The following is a 21,607-nucleotide window of genomic DNA, read 5'->3' as shown; positions in this document are numbered from 1 at the left end:
ATACCAATGGAAGATGTGGTCCAAAGGGCCAAATGTGACTCCCATAAACGAGAGCACAAATCCACTGCTGTCCGTGGAATATTTCCGATTTACCCCAATCAACTCACCGGAGGATCTGTACCCAAGCATCTGAAAACGAATGAAACTTGAACGGGATCTGCACATCTGTAGGACAGATACGATGTGTTTCAGCAGGAGCCCGGGCCCTCGAGAGTGCAAAGGGGATTTTTGTGGTATTCGCAGAATGTTTAAATGTGTCAATACAAGAGGAGTGTAATCACCAGCTGAGAAACTCCAGGAAATCAGCCAAACTTAAACGAGCGAAATGGAAAATAAAGAGAAGAGCAAAGGACAGGCATATTTTAAAACTATTACCGAGGTATGCATTCACGTGCTTAGGGGAGCCTGGGAATATATAAAGGCTGAAGACTGCTGAGGAATGAATTCACGGGCCGGTCTTTGGGGAGTACTTTTTTTTTTGCTGTCAGTGACTTAAACTTCTCTCTAAGCTCTCCGAGTTTTAGTCAGCTGGCATGCAGCAGAGGTGCTACTTCCCCAAGGAAGCCCTTCCTCAGTCCTCACTGGAAGGAGCGTCCGAGAGACCGAGCACTGCAAGCAGAAGTGGAAACTCCTCCTTCAGCCGCACAGCAGGTATGAGCAGAACCGCGTTAAACTTTGATTCGACAGGGAAAAGGAGCCAAAGCCTTTCTCTGACTGCAGGAGAAAAAGGGGATTTAGAGCTCCAGCCCCGTAAAGCTATCACAGAGGATGAAGGTCCCAGATAAATAACATATGTTGCATTTCTGAAGAGCCTGAATAACTGCCTAAACATACCGTGCAACAGGCGCTTTGCATACAGCTGTGCTTAATTCACTGGGGAGCTTCATTACAAGGATGCGGATCATGTTAAGTTAAGGAAGCACGGGTAAGTTTGACAACAGATCTACGGTGATATTGCTGCTTTATTCATGACAACAGGATTAAGACTTGTAGGAAGATCTGTGGGGCACAAACTACTCTTTTTTTTTATATACATATATACAGCGCCCAGAGTATTTGGGGTATAGATAAAGAACCTAATCATCATACAGAAAGTCCAGCTTTGGGAGCTAGTATGCTAAGTACTGCTAACCAGGGACTGAGATGCTTTCCAGCTCTGGCACTGATTCACAGCATGGCCCTGGGCATGTCACATAACCTCTCTGTAAAATGGGCATAACAATATCTATTTTAACTGGATGCCATCTTATTAAGAGACACATCCCATACTTGGGACATAGTGCAGGAGATATCAGAGGGGTTTTTTTCTGCTCTAAGTGCAGGAAAAAACATGGTAGCTCAGATTTTACGGTGGGCAAAAAATAACTTATTGGTAGGAACTGCTTTTTTGCACCTGGTATGTCATGATGATTAATAGATGTTTATACAGTGCACTCAAACCAGAAAAGAGCTCTCTCAATGCTGAATATTACTTTTCAAAACCCTCTTTCTGAATCCTGGGTCAAGGCTGACTTGGTGCCATAGATGAGGAAAATTCAACAATATCAAACTTCCCAACATAGAAACCTCAGAGAAAATATTGGAAAGCCAAACCCTGTAGCGTGTGTGTGTGTGTGTGTGTGTGTGTGTGTGTGTGTGTGTGTGTGTTTCCTACATAAAAATCAGGCTTAATCACAACAGAAGACTTCTTTTTAAACTATAAAAGGGAAGTGTTTTCAGCTATTTTTAAATTTGTTGATATTTTGAAATAGTGATTTTTTTTGTTTTTACTCAGATACCAAAAAGCTGTATACTCTCTTCTATTTTTATTTTTCAAGCAAAGAGTTATTGCTGAGTTAGAGGATACCATTTTTGACCTTTTTTTTCTTCTCAAGAATGACACACTAACCACAGGAAGGCTCACTGAACACTGTTTCCAGCCAAAGGTATCTGAAATGAATTTCCTGGTGTCTTTTTCTCTCATTTTCAGTTATATAATCTGTATATCTGACTGAATTCTTCTTTAAAGATTGAATTCAGCTGGAATGAAAGCAGGGGGAAACTTCCTCCAAAAAAACCCCTCTGGTCCACTTTAGAGCTGTTCAAAAAATCCTCATTTTTGCTAAATTGTAATGCTTTGCAGGGTATTTTCTTTTCCATACGGGGAAAAGTTCTGGTATTTCATTTCAGTTTTCAGGAACTTGTCACAGTTGCTTTCCTGCTTGTCTTTCACACTTGTGCCCATCACTGAAGTATCTCAGCAGCTTCCCTGTAAAATTAGGTAGCCAAGCCCCTCGTGCATTTTCTATTGCAATCGGGTTATTATTTTCAGACATCGCCCCTCATTTTGCTGCCCCCAACACACACGCACTTTCAGTCCTTACGTTGGCTTATTTTGTTCCGACTGGAAAAAGGAAGGAAGCTAAAGAAAGTTTGTGAAAGTAGGGGGAAACACTTTCCACCGAGGCTAATTGCTTTTCCCTAAATGGGAAAGGAATGGTTATTTTTCCTCCTAGAAAAATAGGAGGAAAAAAATTGGGATTTTTGAACAGAAAAGAGAGGACTGTGGTGGGTTTGCTATTTTTAAGAGGGAAGGGAAAATACAAGTTAAAAAGGGGCCCGGAGAATTGATGTAATGGCACCGGGGAGCAGAAGGGGGCATTTTTGTGTTCATTTTGTGCTGGGGAGCTCTAGGAAAACCAGTCAAGTTTGTGGCAGTGGCCACAAGACAAGTGCGGCATCCTCACATTGGTGTCATGAGCAAAGGCAGCAGTAGGACAATCCTGTTGGGCTGTTTTTGAAGGCACAGATGCTTGAAGATGTACCCGGAGTGGGTCTTAAGCAAGACCCAGAGGCTGGGTTTTATTCAATACACGTACTCTTTATGCTTCATCCATCCTTTGGGACACCTGGATGCAGTGCCCTGAAACAGCTCCCCCCTGGTGACACCTTCTGCATGGGGGCAGGCTAGAAGATAGCAGGTCTCTACCTAACCCCGCCCTGGAGATGAGGATTGCTTTCTTAGCAAAGAGACTATTTTTACTTGGCTGGGGGAATTTTATTCATAGAGCTCTGAGCAGAAGTTGCCCTGCACATTAGAGGAACAAGGAAATTAGTGGCAGGCAAACTCCAGGAGGTCTGGAGGTTCAGCTCACATCATCGCTTAAAAGGAAAAAATGTTTATCTGAAGCCCTTGGGAATTTGCAATGCATTTCTGGAAGTCTCTTAAGACTCGGCTCTGGGGATTTTTACAACTTCCTGCTTCTGGTTACCCTGGGAAGAGGCTGGGAACAGCTTGTGAATGAGAGGTGTGGTCGAACTCACAGCTAAGTCAAGCTGTTGCTCTGAAAGGGCATGTCTGTAACCATCAGGAGTAAAACGCAGCTCCGTTCAGGGGGAGAACAAGCAGCCAGTGATTATTGCCGTGACCATGGCCCGATTCCACAGGGTCACTCTTACCCTCAGCTCCTTTTGACGTCGATACCTCCATTTCACGGTCTGGGAGCGGCACTTACCGTACGTTTCTGGGGTATTAAGGCTCTAACTAGCCGATGTTTCCACCGCTCTTTGAAGAGATAAATAGCTAAGGAGCATTACAGTCCAACCCTAGAAGAGGGACACAAGGTTCTTTGGGTGAATCTGCTCTCTTTTATTAGACCAACTTAAATAGTTGGGGAAAAAATTTGCTTAGCAAACTTTCGGGTTTAAAAACCCTTCGTCAAGGGTTAACCCTGAAAGCTTGCTAAGACATTTTTTCCCCAGCTATTTGAGTTGGTCTAATAAGACATATCAGATTCATCCAAAGAGCCTTGTCTGCCTATGTCCTTAGACCAACATGGCCACAACCTACACCCCTGTCACCCTAGAAGAGCAAATCTATGTAGATACAATGGCAAAGGAAAATTAGCCAAGTGTTTCAGGGTCTTTGAAAGAGTTTGCATTTAGATCAGTGCTGGGGACCGACAACGGGATGAGGAGTTTATTAAATCTTTCCTAAAGTGGATATTTGTGACCGTGCCCACTTTCGGGGCACTCTCACGTGTCTCCCAGGAGGTAAAGTGGAAATGCAGAGAGAGCACACAGATAGATGTTGAAAAAAGGGTATCCTTACTGATCTAGAGAGCTTAGAGCAGCTGGGCGATGAGGTCCCACTGCTGTGATGGGATTGCACCCAGCCTGTCTTTAGGAGAGGTGCCAGAGCAATGATTTAGTGCCCCTGCCTGCTCAGACCAAGAGAAATCTAGCAACACATGGGCTCAGTGTGAAGAGACCCAAATGCAGCAGGCTGATGAGCATCCATCTGCTGGAGACCAGACAAGCTGATGGGCAAAAAACTTCCCTGGCAGTCATAAATGATTTTCCCCTTCTCTATTCACTATTCCTCATCACATCGCTACAGGCTCCACTAAATAAGCCCCGATGCCTGCGCCTCCCAGGATAACAAGGGTCCTATTTCCAAGAGCTCTTTTTAGACCCCAGCTTAAAAATCTGGGCAGGTGAGATTTGGAGACGGCAGTGGCATGAACATAGGGAGGGATTGTCAGAGGCAGGTCTGTAGGTAGGAAGAGACACGTGGCTGATGAGCAGCCAGCCCAAGAGGGCAGCATGAACTAATAAATGTGTAAATCGACTCTCAGGAAATCTGAAATGACTCTAATAGACAAATTCAGTCAAAAAAAAAAATGTCCTGGTTGAAGAGACAGGCAGATGGAGCACGGCACGCTCCCTGCCAGGAGTCAAACAGCTTGCCACACATAGCAGGGCATCAATCCAGCAGCCTTTGCTTTATTTGAGGGTATCCCACTCATCCATACAGGGACATCATACATGTCTATTCTGGCTGACAATGAATTCCCATTTACTTCCAAGGGAGGGACAGCCGTTTCTTAACACAGAGGGCAAATCGATCAGCACGACGACCCATGGGAATAAGGATCACTCCTTTAACTAAAGGGTCCAGATCGAGGGCTTGCTTGGCATCAGTCACTGGATTTCCTAATGTATCGTCCTCATTCACCGGTTGCAACAGAGAGGGAGGTATCAGGGATTCGGAGGGTCCCTGTCATACGCTCTGCGGCTCTTTGCAAGCCTTCAGGAATGTGTCTTGCAGACACAGAAGCCAAAAGTAAACACGGTGACTGATCCCTACGCCAGCTAAACAATGGAGTCTAGAGACAAGGCAAATATTCCTCTGGGCAAACAGGGGCCCCGATCCTGCAAGCACAGCACAGCCAAAACACCCGGATTTCTCAACCTGCGCTTTTCCTGGGTCGGGGGTCTCCAGCATGCCGCTTTTTGCTTTTCCCACCCCACCAGAGTGGCTATTAGGACCCGGAAAGCAATCAGGGGAGGAGTGAAAAGGGAAACAAGGGACAGCATTTCAAGCAGACGCTGTCCCATATAAGGCTATTTCCTTTAAAAGGCTCACAAGTGTCATCCCAGGCTGCCCAGAGTTCCCAATGAAGTGCTTCACATCCTGAATGGGTGAGAGTGAAAATCAAAAGGATGATCTAATTTCTCCCAGAGTTGAATCAATTCTGCAAAGCTGGATAAGATTGTTGTAGTTACATCCATTCATAGGGTCGGAAGGGGCCTCAGTGGGCCATCTAGTCTGACCCCCTGCAAGAAAAGGGTCACCAAACCTGGGATCATGTGATCCTAGCCAGGTGCCTGTCCAGTCTCCTCTTGAAAACCCCCAAGGATGGGGCGAGCACCACCTCCCTATGCATGATAAGCAGTGAGTGGGAATGCAAGTAATGGAGCTGTGAAATAAGGTAAATGTAATATACTCTTTTCTTGAAAGCCAGTAATGCCTTGCACTGGGGAGTTTGGCGTGCAGGGGAATCAGGCCTGTTGGGAAGGGGGGCATATTTGTGATCTGGGAAGCTTTGATAGGACACATTTTATTACTGTGCTTCCCCTCAGTTTGGGGTCCCTGTTTGGAGGAGAAAATCCTCGCTAATTATTGTCTGCCAATCTAACCGCAGGGAAATCTGGGGTGTGTTTTTGAAACGTGCACCTGAAATAGTTCACACGTGTTAATGCATAAAGTTTAATGCAAGGGAGTGTGGGGGAACGTGGTTAAAACCTTGCACTCAGAATTAAAAGATAAGTCTTTAACTATCAGTGCTGCCATCATGCAAAACCTTGACAGTCGGTGTCTCAGTTTCCCCACCTGTGAAATGGAGATAACACCCATCATCTCTCCCATGCTTTGTCTTTTTAGAGGATGCGCTCCTTGGCCTCCACTAAGATGTCACACAGGGCAGGAGAGAGAAGGATGAATCTTTTTCTCAGAAAGTCATTTGCAATCCAACCACAGATGGGCTCTAGGTAGAAAGACAGAATATTTAAAGTGGTTAAAGACTCAGTCCTGAAGATAGTGGGAATGTTACCTCTGACTTTAATGGGAACAAGCTGGGAATGAAGCTGCCTGTGCTGCAGGCTCAGTAACAGCTCCTGTGATATCAAGTTACCACTTTTGCTGCTCCCAAATTGCTTTTGAGCACAGCTGTCAACACCATCAGTCCAGATGTTGGTGGTTAGACTTCAGTGATGGCTGCAGGACTCTCTGGGTCTCCATCCCTGCTCTAGCAGCCTCCCCACAGGCCCGGCCATGTGCATTTACTAATGAAGGGAAGGGATGCACAGTGGGGAGGTCCACAGGGTACTTGAGGCTGCAAAGAACCAAAAGGAGAAGAGGCTTCATGAACACAAGGACCCGGTACCCCATCGTCCGCAGCAATTAATCCTGAGATATGGAGATGCCATCTGACCCAATGGTTAGGGCAGGAGCTTGGCAACAGATTACACTGGATTCCTATACCAATGCGACTCTCACCTTAGGCCTCTTCTAGGCAGCTTTCTGCTCCACTACTAATTGGCCCAAGGTCACACAGCAAGTCACTGAGCCGCTCTAGGCCAGACTGTCCCGGCTACTAGGTGTGCAAGTGGACTTAGGCGCCTAAGTGCAATTCTCTGCCATTCTGCTCAAGTCCCTGAAAAACTGTCTTTCTTCCTCTCCCGGCTGCTTTGTAGCTCAGTCTTTGGGGCCTTGCCATCCAAAAGGCAATGGCCCCATGCAGCAGATGACACCGTTACAGAAGCAGATGCATTCAATAATTTTCAGGAGTCACACAGGGTGCAATAGATTCAGACATCTAAGTGGACTCGGATGCAATAGGAAGAGAATCTGGCCCTGTATGCCCCTCTTTCCCCACCTCCTTGGGAGGGCAAATACCAGTGTCCCGCTAGATATGTGAACCTTCCTTTACTAAAACTTGTCAAGTCCTTGAAAGCCTGTAGGCTGTGGGCAGAAGTGACACATAAACTGGTTTAAGTCATCAGAAACGGGTTTAAACCTGTAACAGAACAGAAAAGCTCAGTGCACATAAACCAGTTTCAAAATGGCTGGAACTGGTTTAAGATAAACGTGGTTGACGGTAGTATCAGATTTAACTGATCTGGGTCAAACCAGTGTATGAAACTTCTGTCCTAGGCCTCAATGTGCAAAAGAAAATTTCCTTTTAGTCAGAAAAATGCTTCCTACTAAAAGCCTCTGCACACTGAAGGTTCCCAAGGCCTTCACAAGCTTTAACGCGGGAAGGTTCACCTGTCTAGCGGGACATTAGAGACTCCAGTGGAAATAGGACACGCTCATGGTTGCATGGGATGGTGCTGGACCCAGCAGGGATGTACAAGAATGTGTGCCTTTGTCTACCAGTATCCATCAAGGGTCATTCCTTTAGATTTAGACATGGAAGGTGTCCACCCAGTGGCATAGTTTCCTTGCTATTATTTAAAAATTGCAAATAGTGAATAAACATTTTGGCCTTTTTTCTGTATTCCAGTACACCTAGGGCATGCCTTTGATGACGGGTGCAATGACAGAGCGGTGAACGGGTCTTGCTACTTCTCCAGAGTTGGAAGTTTAAGACCTGCTCCAGGCTCAGGTCAAAGACCACCCCCAGTAGACCCCAATGTAAATGGGTCCTTGGTCATTCTGGCTGGAAAATGAAAAGCAGCCAGTTGTTATACTGGCTACATCCCTCCCTTGTATATGGTGGACTAAGAAACCAGTATGTCTTAGTCACAGTAGCTTACTGGGACATTAGTCTTGGATGAACGTTTGATACTGCAAATAATAGTCCCTCTTCAACATCAGCAGCTCAAACCCAACCCCACAAAGTTCTACAGTATGCTCTGAAGATGGATAAAATTGGATTATTTTGAAACAAGTGGGGAGGGAATTCATGGACAGCTCCTGTCCTGTAGATTGTGATCCCATTTAATCAACTCACCTCTGGGAACAGCTCTGCTAGCAGGAGTCAGAAGGTTTCACAATCACCCTGTAAAATGCATACTCTTAGCTGTTTTAGGCAGGGGGAAACTCAGGCATAAAGGAAGCCGAGAAACTTTAATCACAGGGCAATAAGTGCTAGGTCCTCAACTAAAACACACATATCTCACAGCTCCCAAATCTCTGGGATCTCTTCCTTGCCTCCCCCACCTTCCCGCATAGGTTTTTTCTAAACTGGAATAAGGAAAACATGTTCTGTAAACAGAGAGCGTCGCATGTGACTCGTTTCCTGGAGCCATCCCTGCTGTTTGCTGTTGTTGCAAGGAGGAAGGTAGATGGTTTCCCTCACAGGAAGCCTAGGCAATGGTTTATAAAGAAACATGCCAAACAATGGAGTAAGCGGCATGACGAGAAGAAAGCAAACAGCTGGCAGAGGGGAATCGATGTGTGTTGCCTTGGGGCAGAGGGGAAAACACATTGCACCCTTCAGTCAGTCCGATTCGGGACCGGGCAGCAGCGTGATGGATGGGACGTGTTGCAGATGGAGCCCTGACAACAAGGTTAGCCAGAATTTGCCCAGGAAAAGCTCTCGGACGTCACACCCTAGCACACCTGCTAGTGCCACTCTGTGTCTAGCCATCCAAGCCACTTTGCACTGAAGTCCCAAAGACAGCCGGCCTGTCACTAGGTGTGTCCAAACAATGACTCTGCAAGCAGAGTTTCACCACCTGGGAATTACCCCATGTATTTTTTTAGCCTCAAGAAGAGCTCTGGGAGGCAGCTGCTGAAAGAGTTGTCATGTTTACAAGGAAGTGGGGTGGTTTTTTTTAACAAATGAGAGTGGGAACCACTAATTACACTCAAGAAAAAACACTCAACCTCCATATTTGATCTCACCTTCTAGAAAATGGGCATAATGGTACTATTAAAGGCATCGTGGCTGACTAGGAATCCTTCCATGTGCTGTTGGATGATGCTGCAGGAACAAAAAAGCTCTGCCATGGGCACATCGACATGTGCACTTTACTGCACATTAGACTAATTTAATGTGCAGTAAAGCAACACTGTCTACACATGCTCTGCAATTAATGCACAGTAGATTAATTGATTCAGACACAGGTACTATCCTAGACTGCAGTAAAGTACTGCACTTAAACACACATGTAGATGGTGATGTTGGGATTAGATTACTCCAGCTCAGATTAAGCTGGAATATATTCAGTTGCATTAATTGCATGTGTAGGTGCACCCCCTATTTTGGGTTACTTTTTGCATATGCTTAACCTCATAATTTTTCCTTCTCTGTGTAGTGTCTGACAGAGGGAAATTGTTGGCCGGCCCTTTCTCTGGGGGCCTGTAGCTACAATCTGCCAGCTCTGATGCACATTCTAGCTTCATTATGAGGATGTGTCACCTAAAACTTTCTGTCTTTTTCTATGGATAACTTTCAACCGTAAGTGGTGGTTGAACTCACTGGCAAGTCTCAGCACTCACTATCCATCCATTTTGCACCCACTATTTTCCTAGGGCACTTAGGATGTGTCTATACAATGCCACCAGCCTATCCCAGCCGGGACAGTCCCAAGCAGGTCTCGCTCACCTGCTCACTCTCTCTCTCATGCATGAAACTCAGTAACAGGCCAACGAAGCTTTTCTGGTGGCATCCTCAGTGACCGCTTCTAAGCAAGCTGGAGACCGAGATTTCAAGAATAGCCACAAAGGGATGCTCGCAGCAACCTAAACTGGCATATTCCCAGGTTGGAGCAGGAGAATGAAAGCAGGTGGGTGGCAATATGCTCAGGAACCACTCATCCAGGTCACACCACAAAGCGTAGACCAGTGGTTCTCAACCAGAGTGCTGTGGTACCCTGGGGTGCTGCAAGATCCTTTTATGGATGTGCAAGCTGGAGCACAAGATAAACCCAGAGATTTCAAATAGACATTCATCGTGGCAAAAACATCTTTCTGAGTTCTTTGCAACAGAAGATTTGTTCTATTATTTTTCAGTGGTCAAGAAACAAGTAAAAGGCAAGAAGAGCTGACCTTTTCCAAGGACTGCCTTGAGTCTAACAAGGCTGAGAACTATTTGTGTAAATCAGAGGGGTCAAACTCATCGGGCCTTATTGGGCCCAAACTCCCCATGCAGCAAGCATCACAGTAGTGTACAGATCCAACCCAGGATAGCACCTGGGTTGGATGATAGGTGTATCTTTGACATCCCCAGTATATATAAACCTTCACGTGTCTGTCAGTACCTGGGATGGATTCTCAGCGTTCACATCCATACGTGAAAAGGGAAATAACATTTGTAGTGAAGACTTATACTATATGTCCTCTAAACTGTATATATTCAATGACCACACTGGAGTCCTGTGTGACTTCATTAGAAAGTGTTTAATACCCTGGGATAAGAGGGTCCATCAGCACAGAAAACATTACCAGTGTTTTATATTTATTTAGTGGCACCAGTTTGCTCAGCTGAAGATGAAGGCAACATAGAAGACTGCTCAGGCCACAGCAGTTCTCATTGAGAACGAGAGGAGTACTGAAGCGAAGTCAGGTCTCTTGGGAGCTGTCTGGCAATGAGCTTTTGAGAAAATCTGGCTGACAGTCAAACAACAGATAGAATAAAACACAGTGGGAAACCCAGGGAAGTGTTGTGCTTTCCTTGCCATCAGCCATAATCTCCTGTACCTGCTAGAGTGGGTCAGACAGGGGGTGATTGAGGAGTTTGCACTAAACTTAGCAATGGACCAGTGAGTTCTGGTATTGCTCAATCCATCTGATTATACACATGCATTGCTGTGCTGGACACTGCTTTCGAACCTCTTGCACGGACTTACCTCTCTGCTTAGTTGGAAATCCAATTACAATTGCTTTTCCCTACTGACAGAAGGCAGGGTAGATTTATCAACCCTACCTGACTTCAGACTAACACGGCTAACTCTCTCTCTTTTCCCTGCAGAGCCATGAAACTGTACATTTTACTCTTCCTGGCAGTGGTGAATAAAGGGATCTCTACCTATCGGCCCTCGGAAGAGTCACCCTGTGAAATGGTAAGCGTTTATGCAAGAGCCATCATCTTCTTCAAGTCTCTCTTAATGTATCAGTAGTATAGTCAGACAAGGTTCCTTGGGTGAATTTGATATCTTTTATTAGACCAATTCAAATTCTTGGAGAATAGTTATTAAGCAAGCTAGTATAGTAGCATGCAAGCCCTTTCCACAAGGAGAAATCTCACTATAAAGTTGCTCTGTAATGATACCCCCTGGCTCCTAAGAGTTTCAATGTAACTGTGGGGAGAAATATGAAGGGAGGGAGAAAGGAAGGATTTTTATCCCCAAATTGGAGATGGGACTCGAGGCACAGAAATGTCAATAGCTGACTCTCAAGTTTGGGGGAAGCCCGTGGCTGAGTGAGGATAAAAACCCAGGTCTCCTGAATCCCACTGTCCTAGCCATAAAGCCAGCCTCTCTTCCAAAAACATCTTATTTAAATGCAGAAACAGTGATAGTGAACCTGAGGCTGATTTCATACCAGCTTATCACTGATCTTCCCGATTTACACTGGAGTGAGACTGGATTCACACCCATTCACGCAACCTCCGACTCCAGAGTAGAATTTGGCCCAGAGATTTTTTTTTTTACCATATTATCTCACATACAGCACCCATTTTCCCCCAACAGCCAGCTGCTAGAAATTGTAGTGCATGTTATATGCAAGCAATACAGTAAAGCAGTTTCTGCTACTTATCGGGGAAAAGCTGCAGTAAAAACTGCATGCAACTCGCAGGGGGCAGAGCAACGAGGAGGCTCCGTTCTCTCACTGCTCCTACTCACTTACTTCCTACAAGGAAAGCTGGTTTTGAAAGGCAGAACAAAGGGAAAAACAGAAGGTGCATAGTTTGTTCTGGGGCACATTGTGTGTGAGAAAATATGGTCGTCATCACAGAAACAAGAACAGAAATAGTATTCAGAGAAGACCACGCTCCCCACTCAGTCTCTTCCCTATCCCGCTGACAGTAAAGGCCATTTAAAAATACTTATCTATTTTTTTTTAATGTTGAAGCTGTTCAGTACATATCCCAAAGAATGTCCAAAATAGGGAAAAAAAATAATTTGTTGGCTGCACAGATCTCCCCTATGGGACTCATTCCTTTCCTGCCCACCCTGCTGAATTAAGGCACTTCCTGAATTCCAGGGAAATTAAGGGCTAGGGTATAAAAAGAACATGGGAAGGTGACTGGCTATCTCGAGTCACTGGCTAGAGTGGAAGAAATGACGAAACTATTGTAAACAGGACAGTTTCAGCCCCGTACATTATTGAGACATGCAATCAGCTAACAAGGCTCGTCCCCTCCCCGTGTTGTGGTGGGGCGTAGATCTGCTGCTTCCTTGAGAAGTAAACATGTGCTTATTTCTGCAACTCTGCTATAAACTGCAGTCAGCTGTGCAGGCAAAGGAAGAGTTCAAGAAATTTCTCATCCGTTTTGGGAAACTGGGATCAATTCCATGCAGACAAAACACTCTCTCCGTCTGTCGGTGGTTCAGATCCCCAGCTGGGGGAAACTGACACAGCACTGTTAATTTCAGTGGTGTGACACTGACCAACCTCGGCTGATGGTGTGTCCCAGCAAGACAGCATCACCAAATTAACTTAAATAGAGAAAGTGATTGGAAGTCCCTAATGTGTCACTGTTTGATATTTGCATCGTGGTCTTATAAGGTACTTTTCTGGTGGTGACACCTTTAAAAGAAAGAAGGGTCATAACTGGAGTCTTATTATGCAAACGCCCCTGAGGACTGATGCTTTATAAAACCCAGACCCAACTCTGAGTCACTGCTGGTTTTGGTTTTACTAAACCAAAACCAACCCCCCAAATCACCTGCCAGCTAGCGTCACTCAGGGTTAGTAAACACGAGATGAGGACTGGGGCCAAAGTCGAACACTCAAACACTGGTGTTGTGGATAAATAGGGCAGAAGTCCAACCATCCTATCAGTCACATTTGGGGAGAGGGAGGAGATGACCATTTCTACCTAGAGCCAAGAGCAGAATTTGAATCCAAAGATAAATCCAAACCTTCCCCGAGCTGCAGTCATTGAACCAATTTTTATCTAGTGCATGAATGCAGAGCAAATGCCAAAGGGAGCAAAGAGCTTTTGCGGTGTTAGCACTGCCTGGCAATGCATGTTGATACCCACAAGAACGGGGCTGGCAGAGCTCCCAGTGCTTAGGCTATGGGGTTATCAAAGATCAGGGAGACAGAGAGAAGGTGTGTCCGCTCCTGCACACTCTCTCTCAGTCAATTTATGCCGCACACTCACTTCAACTTTCCCTCCTTTTCTGCCTGCTTGGGAATAAATAATAAATGAATAAATAAATAATAAAATGCAGGAGTATAGCATGGGTGAGATATTCATCCATTCTGTGCATTGGGTAGACACAAGTGCCGAAAGCAGGGAATAGGACAGTGGGTACAGGGAGGGATGGCAGGTGAGGCTGCAAAATGTGAGCATCTGTCTGTCTCATGGTAACGTCACCCATTTCTGCCTCCCCCTTGTCCTCAAGCTGAAGGAAACAAAACCTCCTGGTTAGCCCAGCTGCTTGCCTGCTGGCTTCTTAGGGACTGTGGGGTTAGCCCATTTCTGTTCATTGTTCAGCTTAAGATGAGCAATTCTATAGTTTCCTTGCAGGAAGGAGCTAATGGCTCAGGGAAGTCAGTTTGAGCCATCAGCTGTGATTTGTGTGGACCAGAAAGTTCACATTTCAATGTGCAGGTTGCTCAGGAGCTCTCAGACAGCTTTATCACAAGGGAAGCATCACGCAGCAGCCCACGAATATCTGGAGTTCAGTTTTGGATGAGCAACCTTTTTTGTCTGGCATGTTTATGACACGGCACACATCCGGAGATGTGTACTCTCCATTACTCGCATGCTTATGTGATTCATAAAACACTGCCTAGCTTCTCCTAAATGTTCCTGCCGTTCATCCACCCAGGGGTTTTTGTGAAACAGATGTTTAGAGAAGGAATTAAAAAAAAGAAAAACCCTTCTGAAGACCTAATACCAGCCCTTGCTTCACAAGCTCAGACGCTAAGGATCTAACACTCAATATAAGATTCAACAAGCACTTTTCCTACCTCTCTGTAACAAATGGATGACCCAGTCGCCCAGGTACCTAGATAGGTACTGCCGATTCGATGTTTGCTAGGCATTTTGCTCTTTGTTTCTAATCTTTGTGGTAGGCATTACATTTTAACAACACGTACGACCATATGCTTACACAAAGCCTTTTAGCTTGATGCTCCCAAAAATTCCTTATAACCTACAGTTCGGTTCTGGCCCTGGATACATGCTCACGACTCCTTTCAATTACGATCAAACCCATGCAAGGGAAAAGTTTGACTTTGATGTCTGACTGCTCAAATGTACCTGTGGCTGAAAGGCCACGTCCCTCAAACATCACAACATATCCCCCAGCTACAGCGCAGATGAGCTCCTCTCATCCCATTCCCCATTGCATTGTTTTTGCTCCATCCGGTGTTGTATATGCCAGCGGTCATGGTGCCAAAAGGAAGAAACTGTTGCCTTGGAGAATACAAGCAGAGAGGAACAGAGAACTGGACAAACTCGAGAGGGTTCAGAGATGTTATGGTAGCTGGAGAACTTTAGTTCAACAGGTGCTGCATAGCTAAGCAATGATTAAGGGAAAATGCAAATATCTGAGGGGTGAGAGCCCAACTTCTAATTATACGGGGCTGATCTGCTTTCTCCCAAAGAAGAGTCCTTCACTTGGAGAGTACTTTCGCTGAAGTCAGTGAGTACCAAGAGCAAAACCCACAGAACTTGAATGAAAGATTTGGTCGACTATGGACATGGTGGGAGCCTTGTCACGTACGGCCTTTCAAACTAGACCCTATCGAGCTCTGATTTTCATTATAATAGATCTGAAGACTGTAAGGACACAATTCTCCACTCCGATAGGGCTCGTCTCCATTGGGAAATCAATAGGTATATTAATTCCTCCTCTGTGGACATGACTTTATTCTGGTGTCATTCCTTTCACAAGAGATTACAACCCACCCTGTGTTTTGAAGAAATATTAAGACAGTCAAACAGTTTGTTGCCTAGAGAAAGATCAGAAATAAATGTAACCGTGAGCCGAGAAAGGGAATAGAAATCCGAGACGGATTTCTAAGTGCTTTAGAGTCGATGCAAAGCTATTGAACTTCCCATAGCTGATAACTAACACTCCCTTTTTTCCTCATCTCTGCAGGTGAACATGGAGGCAATCTGTCACAGCAAAGATCTTCACCATATCCCTCCTGAGCTCCATCCCGACGTAAATAAAATAGATTTTTCTGGAAATCAGATACAAAATATCCCTTTAAAGCCACTGTCATTTTACACATCGCTGCAGCATTTGGATTTCAACTCCAATCAAATAAGTTTTATTGAACAGGGAGTGTTTGCACACATGACAAGCTTGGTGGAGATCAATTTAGCCCATAATCGATTGGATAGGTTTATTCAGCACAGAACGCGAGGGGTCGGACTTCTACCCAACGTCGCCACATTGGACTTGTCGCACAATAGCCTTTACAATGGGATGACTGAGTATTTCACACACGAAGCACCGTCACTCCAGTACCTTTCCTTGGCAGAAAATAGCATTACATTGATATCACGCAGGACGTTTCAGGGGTCTCCCGCTCTTGTCGAGGTTGACCTCCACAGCAACATCATCATGGAAATAGAAGAAGGCGCTTTTGAAGCTCTGCTGAATCTCTCCAAACTCAATCTCTCCATGAACTCCATCACGTGCATTGCTGACTTCAGCCTCAGGCAGCTGCAAATATTGGACCTTAGTAGGAACAGCATAGAGTCTTTTCACACCACGGAGTCAGAGGAAGAATTTAATCTGACGTGGCTGGATCTTAGTGAGAACAAGCTTATGTACTTCCCAACTTTCCCCCAGGTGAACAAGCTGGTGTTTCTGAATTTATCTAAGAATTTAATTCAGCTTTCTGCAGAATCCCCTCGTGACGGTGTGGACTATATGGAAAGAGATTGGCTGGAAGCTCCTTTTCATATTTTAGATCAGAACCAACATAGAAATAAAAGTGCTCTGTCTCTACCCCAGCTTTCATATTTAGACTTAAGTTATAACGAGATCAAATCCATCCCAGCTGAATTTTTTGACTTGATGTTCTCTCTCCAGTTTCTCAATCTCAGTAAAAACTGCCTCCAGACTTTCTCCATAAATCACGACAGTGCATTAATCTCACTAAGGGTTCTTGATTTAAGCTTTAATGTGCTACAGAGCCTTGTCCTAGATGCCAGCACATTGCTCGATTTACAAGAGCTCTACATTCAAAGCAATCATCTTCAAGCCTTGCCATTCGATATCTTTGCAAGGCTGCCCAGGATCAAATTGCTTAATCTCCAGAATAATAATATTAGCCTTTGCAGCATGTATTCAGGATTAGTTAAGCAAAGGCTTGCCGGTGAGGAAAATGGCTGTATATCGTTTGTCGATTATCCTACTCTTCAGTACTTATACCTAGCTGACAACATGTTGAGAAGCCTACCAAAATATACTTTCTATAAGACTTCACTAATTGTCTTGGATCTCTCTATAAACCCAGGGCTGAAAATAGAGGCTAAGGCATTATCAGGACTGGAAAATTCGCTTGAATATTTGCAATTGCATGGCAACGGCATAACAGATTTAAATATCGACCTGCCTTATTTTAGTGTCCTTAAATATTTAAATCTCTCAGAAAATCAGCTGAGCTGGTTACCAAAGTGGGGTCGGGATGCTTCTTTGGAAGTTCTGGATCTCCGGAACAACAGGTTTAGTACGCTAGAGAAAAGTAATATTTTGGCTTTAGAGCCTTCTCTAAAGAGCTTGTACCTTTCTGGAAACCCGCTGAGCTGCTGTGAAAATGTCTGGCTCTCTGCCATGATCCAGAATAAAAATGTAGAGCTCCCCAATGCAGAACAGATAACATGCCAGTACTCCAAGAGCTTTGGCTTCCAAGAAGAAATATCCATTAGCAACATAAAACCACAAGACTGTGAAAAAGAGGATCTAAAGAAAATTAACTTGCTCATTATACTAACGTTTGCATTGGTGTTGGTAGTAATCATCATTGGCGTGTGCTCGTTTTGTTGGTTCCGCAGAGAAAGGTTTGGCCAGCAATTTAAAGCATAGCTCATGGACTAACTTGGTGACACATCGAATCAGGTGCTGCGCTACAGTGTGCAGAAATGAAGGGAAACATTTCTTATTTTTGATATCAACTATGGACGTTAAGCCTATTGCCATTCTGCTCTCGGCTGCACCAGTATCATTGCTTAGGGTTGCAATGTCCTAACATCTGGGAGGAGAATTTGTTGTATGTTGCACTTGTTCCAAGCTGAAACAGAACTGTGAAACTGCATATGTAAAACTCTGCTTGCATGAGGTTTTTTGATCTTAAAAAAAATGCCTGGGGCCCTATAAAACCATCACTGAAACTCAAAGCACAGTCTTTGGCTATCCCTAGATACTTGATCTTTGCAAACATTTTTATCATGGTTTAAAGTAATTTTTTGTGACAATAGGTGGACCAATGAATCACACCCCGGGTGTGATAAGTCCTTGTGCACTGTCTTAATGAACCCGTGTGTTCAGACAAATCATACCACTTGGATCCAAGTTTTGTTGTGTCACAACTTCAGGACAGTTCATTTCAAAGGAGGTAAAGCCACGGGAGGCAAGACCAGTGAGAACTAGAGCTGGCTCTAGCCATTTCACTGCCTTGGCCAAAATAAATGTTCCCTAATCACTTAAGTAGCCAGGCTAAACAGCTAGAAACCACTGATCACTAGAAATGCCTCCCCTTCAATTATGCCACCCTGAGCAACTGCCCAGTTTGTCCCCAGTTTGGGTCTGCCCAGACAAATACCAATATGTGATTTTTTTGCTCTTCCAAGTCAACCACAAATTTCCCATTCAGTACAAAGCAAGCAGAAGAAAGCTAGGCATCTCAGGAACAAAAAGTCAATGGCGCTCAGGACTGCCACTTTGATACAAAGAAATATTTCCAGGTGTTTTTAGGGATCAAAAGGGCCTCCCATCCCAAAACTATAGGCCTCTATTGCTTGAGTTAAGGAGATCGCAACCAGATAGTACAGGGTTGTCAATCTTACTCCATGCCCTAGGATGGGTCTGGACTGTGGGGCTCCTTTATGGGCTGGATCCAGGGGCAACACAAGCACCCAAAGCAGTGGGACAAGCAGCAATGGGACAAGTGGTCATGTGTCACCGTGGAGGCAGCTCAAGTGGTGGTGGCAGCAGGACAAGTGCTTATATGTTAACTGGCCACAGGGCACGTGGGGCTGCATCAGCACAGCCCTCGCTCACCTGCCCGCTGCCAAGGGTCATGTTTGACACCCCTGAGTAGATATGAGGCAGTTACAGTCCCTGGGGCTACTCAGTACAGGAGGACATGCTTACACACACTAAGCAGCGTCTATAATGCCTCCTAGAAATGGCACAGAAATCTGCACTGAGGATCCCAGTTCCACCCTTCAGCTCAGAGGAGAGACATTTGTCCAGAGAGTGCAATAGGTATTTTACTGGCTTTTACATGAAGAAATTCATTTCTTTGGAGACGCTTGTCAAAAGCTTTCCCAGAGGATGAACTGCAAGCGGCAAATAATCAGACCTAACTATTTGTATTTTTACAAACACACAGCCATTTCAAACTCCCTGTGAACAGTTCCACTTCGGTGCATGAAAATAAGGTCAAAGAAAGGGGATGGGGCTGGAGGACTGGGCCTATACACCAGGACTCAGGCGGTAAAATGAGTTCGGCAAGCCCCAAACCTAAAGAATGTATTAGGGGGGACGCACAAGTCTTGCATCTACTCTACTAAGCTATCCGGGCCACGTGGTGGCAGAGTGGTTGAAGTGTCTCACGATGGCTTCAAAGATGTAGATTTGAGCTTCACTCCGGATTCATACTGAGTTTCATAATGAGATTGATAGATGTTAGGGGCTGGAAGGGACCTTCCAAGATCAGTGGGTCCAGCCCCCCAACACTTGCGCAGGAAAGACAACTGGGGTCAGATGTTGTCCCCAGCTAATCCAGCTACAAATGAATACCTAGTCATTTGGGCTACGGAGTCAAATGTGGCTACATATGAAGGCTAGCCCCATCCACTCACCTTGAATGCCTGTGGCTACAGAAACCATTTTGCTCTTAAATCACACTAGCCTAATGGGTTGTTAGGCTTGGATGACCCTTTGACTATTTTTTGCTTAGACTGTCCAATTCATCACCACCTGATGGAAAGAAAGACATAGCCACCAAGAGCTTGAACAAACTCCAGCTGAAGCTCACCGATCTCTACAGGAGAGGGACCAAGCCCCAAGATTTCAATTATGTGCAAATGCCAAGAGTGTCGGACTTTACAGTGCATAATATCCAAATGCTCAAATAGCATAACAGGGGTGTCAAACTCATCCATGCCTGGGCTGGATCTGCCTGGTGATTTGGATGCAGCGACAGTGGTGGAGCACATGGCAGCGACAGCTTCAGGGGTTAATGCGGCTGTTCTTCACCCCCTGCCGCTGACATGCTCCTCAAACAGGGCTCCTTGCCCCAGATTTTGGTGGCCGGTTCCACTCCCACTTGCCCAGAAATCCCAGCCCCCCCTATGAGCTACACGACACATCTCCGCAGGCTGCAAGTTTGACACCCCTGATCTGATCCAAACCTGCCAGGTAAGAAACTCTGAATTAAGTTGCTGCTCTAGTCCGTTATTGGTGGGTCCCCCCACTGCCCCCACCCAGCTACTGAATGTCAAAACTACCACACTACAAATAATAATTGTATAGTCATGTTTTGAAAGTAATTCTGTAAGAAAATGGCTTGTAGCATTCATTGTTGGGATTTTGTAAAACAAATGCACCTTCCAACTTTGTAAAATGCACGGACGTGAATATATTAAAGCACCGGTTTGGAGTACTCCGGAGACAAACATCCATGCCGTGGCCTTTATTTGGGGAATGTGGATCGCACCTTCCTGCTGTACATTGTATCCTGGGGTAGAGGTAGCTGCTCCGTAATTAAGGCAACAAGTGGCCATTATAAAGCGCAACTACAAACCAACTCAGGTTTAGAAAATTAATTTCTCCTGGAAAGCACCAGGGTTGGGGCCGGAACTGAGGTCTGTTGAAGTATATAGAAAGGCTTCTGTTGGAAGGGGCCTTTATTCCTCAGGGAGACTGTTGGGATGACCATGAAAACCAAATTCCAGCCCGACACCTAATAAGACTTTTGCTCTCAAAGGGAAAGCAAGGTGAGCAGTGTAGCCACCTGGTGAATGCATGCATCCTGTTTTGAGACGGGTTTCTAAAAAACTTATGATTAATGTACCCACCAGCACTCACTGCTTTAGCAAATAAAGTGGTGATGCAGCCAATTCCAGGCAGGTTACACAAATGCTGTGTTGTTGTTTCAGGTGTAAGAAAGACTAAAAAAAGACAGCCTCACATTTTTCTATAAAAGCCAACAGGGATCTCAAGCCCCAGGGGCAGTCTGGATTCTCTTGGTTTCACTACCAGGGAGCTAAAAACAATGCAGAAGTAGCATGCGTTCATTCTGGCCGATTCCCTCATTTTATAAGGGATGGGGAACGTGAGGAAGGAAAAGGAAGGAGGAAAAAGAATAGAGGGGCTTAGGGAACAAAAATGAGGGCCCACACGGTCTTACTCTGCAGTATCCATTAGTGAGGGTGAAGGGACACACTTTCCTGGGAAGCAGCCATCCTTCAGTCCTCACTTCTGCCCAAAGGCGCTTCCTTCTCTCCCTACAACAAGTCCAACCTACGAAGTACCGGACAAGGGGTTTCTTCATACAACAGAGTCCTTACTATTACACAACCTCCTACTTGGCCCCCTTCATCAGCAGAAAGAGAGGACGGGATGAGGGCAATTGTCCCTGTGGCTCTGTTCTTCCTTTTCTTACCCTTGAGTCCAGTCCCAAATATTACGAAAGCCCTTTGTAGTGGCACATTTCTCACCAGTGGATGATCAAGTGCAAGACAACAGCTTTCAAGATGAGGTAGCACACATACCAGAGGGATTTAACTGGGACCACCTAAGACTTATAGTGAGGGTATAAGTAGGACTTACCTGGTACGCAGGCCATATTCTAGCCTAATAGCCCTTTTCCCATAATAAGTTGTTTTTGCAACAAAAAACACGGATTCTCTGTTGAGGCATTTTAGAGAGAGACACAGGAAGAGACATAAAACAATGTTGTGCAGGAAAG

General features: G+C 45.2%; 1 protein-coding gene across 3 annotated transcripts; it reads left to right on the top strand.

Annotated features, from left to right (window-relative positions):
* Window positions 1-334: 334 nt before the first annotated feature.
* Window positions 335-20,316, top strand: LRRC32 (leucine rich repeat containing 32). 3 transcript variants are annotated; one of them, XM_006273988.4, is made up of 3 exons: window positions 335-651; window positions 11,244-11,334; window positions 15,556-20,316. In XM_006273988.4, the coding sequence occupies exons 2-3, from the start codon at window positions 11,248-11,250 to the stop codon at window positions 17,494-17,496; spliced, it is 2,028 nt and encodes a 675-aa protein (XP_006274050.1). In that variant the 5' UTR covers window positions 335-651; window positions 11,244-11,247; the 3' UTR covers window positions 17,497-20,316. The 3 variants fall into 3 exon arrangements, with proteins under 3 accessions (XP_006274050.1, XP_014457004.1, XP_059578607.1); XM_014601518.3 differs by lacking the exon at window positions 335-651 and adding an exon at window positions 660-925; XM_059722624.1 differs by lacking the exon at window positions 335-651 and adding an exon at window positions 1,682-1,925.
* Window positions 20,317-21,607: the final 1,291 nt, after the last annotated feature.

The sequence above is a fragment of the Alligator mississippiensis genome, chromosome 1, assembly GCF_030867095.1.
Source record: "Alligator mississippiensis isolate rAllMis1 chromosome 1, rAllMis1, whole genome shotgun sequence".
Taxonomy (NCBI): Eukaryota; Metazoa; Chordata; order Crocodylia; family Alligatoridae; genus Alligator; species Alligator mississippiensis.
This window is presented reverse-complemented; position numbering and strand designations above follow the sequence as displayed.

Excerpts from the sequence above, each read along its gene's own strand:
- LRRC32 (XM_006273988.4), top strand. The coding sequence starts at position 11,248 with ATGAAACTGTACATTTTACTCTTCCTGGCAGTGGTGAATAAAGGGATC. Across the intron at positions 11,335-15,555 it reads AAGAGTCACCCTGTGAAATG|GTGAACATGGAGGCAATCTG; the intron begins GTAAGCGTTTAT and ends TCATCTCTGCAG.